At 34.9% G+C, this 3,159-nt stretch overlaps 1 protein-coding gene across 1 annotated transcript; it reads left to right on the top strand.

Annotated features, from left to right (window-relative positions):
• The first annotated feature begins 250 nt into the window (after positions 1 to 250).
• On the top strand, positions 251 to 2,482 carry LOC112715012 (REF/SRPP-like protein At1g67360). Its single transcript, XM_025766741.2, has 3 exons — positions 251 to 657; positions 736 to 972; positions 1,713 to 2,482. The coding sequence occupies exons 1-3, from the start codon at positions 643 to 645 to the stop codon at positions 2,157 to 2,159; spliced, it is 699 nt and encodes a 232-aa protein (XP_025622526.1). The 5' UTR covers positions 251 to 642; the 3' UTR covers positions 2,160 to 2,482.
• The last annotated feature ends 677 nt before the right edge of the window (positions 2,483 to 3,159 follow it).

Below are 3,159 nucleotides of genomic sequence, written 5' to 3'. Positions count from 1 at the left end.
TTTAATTAAATTTATTTTTTAAAAATTTTAAATTAATTATATTAATTTTTTATTATTTTTTCACAATTTATTAATATAATATGTTAAGTAATATAACACTCACTATAATAATATTTGATAATTATAATTAATTATTAATATAATAAATTTATATAATTTAATTAATTTAATATTATCTCATATAAATAAATTTTGACAGCGAATAAAAAAAATTGATAAAAAATTAATTAAACCAATTTAAAAGAATACTGTCCCAGTCGCTCCATTCCGAAGAAGATTCTCAAATTTCTAGTCTTCTGTGAGAGGTTGCCACGTGTCTTCTCAAAACCCCTAGTTTGGCCTAGAAAGATCCCTAGGAGTCGGTCTGAGCGTAGACCCCACCACTACTTAGACGAACACAAATGCGTGTGTTTTAATCCAAGATTTATTAATTAATTGCTGTTTTGTGTTGAATCGTGACGCCTTAAATCCTCATCAAACAAGACAACTTTGAAGGTTATCTCCAATTTCGTTCCCTGGTTTCAGTTCATTCCGTGGGTCTTTAACTCCATCTTCTTCCTATAAAACGTAACTGAACTCTCTTCAGTCTCCACTGTTTTCTCCTCTGAAACATCTCCAAACACGTATCAAAGTATAAAACCAATGGCCACCACCGAGGTTAGCATATAACACTTCCCTTCTCTGATATTGTTTTTCCTTTTTGATGGATAATTGGTGAATTGCTTTTCTCTGCAGAAAGAGGTGAAATTTGAGAACAAGAACAAAGAGCTGAAGCATCTTGGGTTTGTGAGGGTTGCTGCAATTCAAACCTTTGTGGTTGTGACAAATCTGTATGAATACGCAAAGCAAAACTCAGGCCCTTTGAGATCCGCCGTTGGGACGGTTGAGGGCACTGTAACTTCCGTTCTGGGCCCTGTCTACAACAAACTCAAGGATGTCCCAGATGATGTCCTCGTTTTTGTTGACAACAAGGTATTCATTATATTCGATCTGATCCAGACAGGCATGACAAAAGAATAATTATTCAAACCTGGTTTGCTAAATTTTATGTGTGTTCTTTTTACAAAGTAAAATTTCTAGGCTATATATATGCAGAACAAAATCTATATTGTTTTGATGGTGATGATCTGCTAAAATTTTTAAAAGTTGTTCCCTTGATTCGCCTTCAAAAACTTTAACTAACAACAACAACAACAAAGCCTTACCTACTAGGTAGGGTCGACAAATTGAGTCCTATCCTATCATACATATATCATGTCTAACTGGCGGGGTAAAAATGGGGGCAGAATTTTCTTGAATGACCTTGATGCATAATTTACTCATGAGAAAGTCCATGGATCATTTTTATTAAAATTTGGTAAGTACTTACCAAAAAAAAAAAAAAAATAGTAATCTTACACTATTAAATGGAATCTCCCACCACTAAAATTATTAACTAATAATGATTAATTGGTGGCTATAAATCATAAAATGGGTTGGTCTTCTAACTCCACTTTCCTCGTTTATTAATTACTTTCTTCCATAGAGCTTCATCAGTTGAGTCCCAACCAAACACACCTCAGATGCCTCTTTCTTCTTCTGCTAGGTTCTGTCCCAATATATTTTCTTTTAAGAAGGCTTTCCTATGTTCTCTTGTACCCTTTGTGGTTAGAATTCTATCATAAAAATGTTACAATTTACTTTGGATAGAAACTAATATTAGCACGTTCCAGGTGGATGATGCTACTCACAAGTTCGGTGAGCATGCTCCTTCTTTTGCTAAGCAGGGTGCTTCCAAAGCTAGGAGCTTGATTCAGAGTCTTGCACATGAAGCGGGACGATTTGCAAGTGAGGTTCAATGTGGAGGGCCAAGAGCAGCTATACATTATGTAACCAGAGAGTCAAAGGATTTGGTGCTGATTAACTCAGTGAAGTTATGGAAAGGACTAAACCACTTCCCACCATTTCATGCACTGGCAGATGTGGCTGTTCCCACTGCTGCTCATTGTTCGGATAAGTATAACCACATAGTTAAGCATTTGAGTGGTAAAGGGTATCCTCTCTCTGGTTATTTGCCTTTGATTCCCGTTGATGACATTGCCAAGGTGTTTAGGCAGGGCGGTGAGGCAAGCATGAACGGAGGAGATGAAGAAGCCTGTAAGAATGGGAAGAGATCATAATCCTCTAGTTCTTGGTTTTGAGTTTGAGTTCTGTTGATTGCTTCAAAAAGAAAGGGGGAAGAGAAAGAAAAAGAGGGGGGTTGGAATCTGATTCCAACTGAGCTTTGCTTCGAGTCTTGAACACCATTTGGGATGTGTGATTGTGTGGCTCCAACTATTTGATGGTATTGGTAGTGAAGACCATGTGACTGTAGTTACTTACTTTTTTAAGTCTGTAGGAAATAGTGATTGTGTAAATGGTGCAGTTAATGGTCATAATGTTTGTTCTTCTCCCTTCTTTGTTGGACGTATAACATTGCTGGTGAATTGTTCTTTTGTGCGTTTTTCTTTTGTAATAACTTTTTTCTTCTTTCCCTTTTTTCTAAACGATGATAGAGCCATAGTGGAATCTAGGGTAGAATATCATTGTAAATGCTGGAAAATCACAAAGTCCCCTTGACTCTTATCATGGCTTTGAAATGGAAAGTTTGCACATGTTTATAACAGAAAACAAAAAAACTATTAGTCATACTACTCATCTAACTAACTAAAATAAGTTGATAGTTGTTAGGGAGAGGGAATTTGCTAAGTGTGTGTTATATCTTTGCCGCAATTTATTTTTGATGTTGCATTTTATCATTTTATGGAGACAGAGCGATACAATGCAGAGTAATAATTTTAAATCTTTGAAGACTTGCTTCCTATTGCACCGAAATGAAGAATTGTTCTAACTATGTGCTTGAAATTTTGGAAGCAACAAACAGAAACCAAAAACGAGAAGGCCGTAACTATTCAAGTTGTTCAATTTAAAAATATGTTCTGGTGAAAAATTGAAATCAGGTCTCTCTCTAATTAAAAAAATAAAAATTCATGAGTTAGAATGTTAACAGAATTTTTACATGTATAAAACGGAAGTAAAGAAATGGAATTGGACAATATTTAATCCTAATATTTTATTATATTTTTGTGTTAGGTTAGACAATGTTATCGAATTTCTTGGGTTGGGCTGGAACACAAACTT

The sequence above is a fragment of the Arachis hypogaea genome, chromosome 10 (genome assembly GCF_003086295.3).
Source record: "Arachis hypogaea cultivar Tifrunner chromosome 10, arahy.Tifrunner.gnm2.J5K5, whole genome shotgun sequence".
NCBI lineage: Eukaryota > Viridiplantae > Streptophyta > Magnoliopsida > Fabales > Fabaceae > Arachis > Arachis hypogaea.
This window is presented reverse-complemented; position numbering and strand designations above follow the sequence as displayed.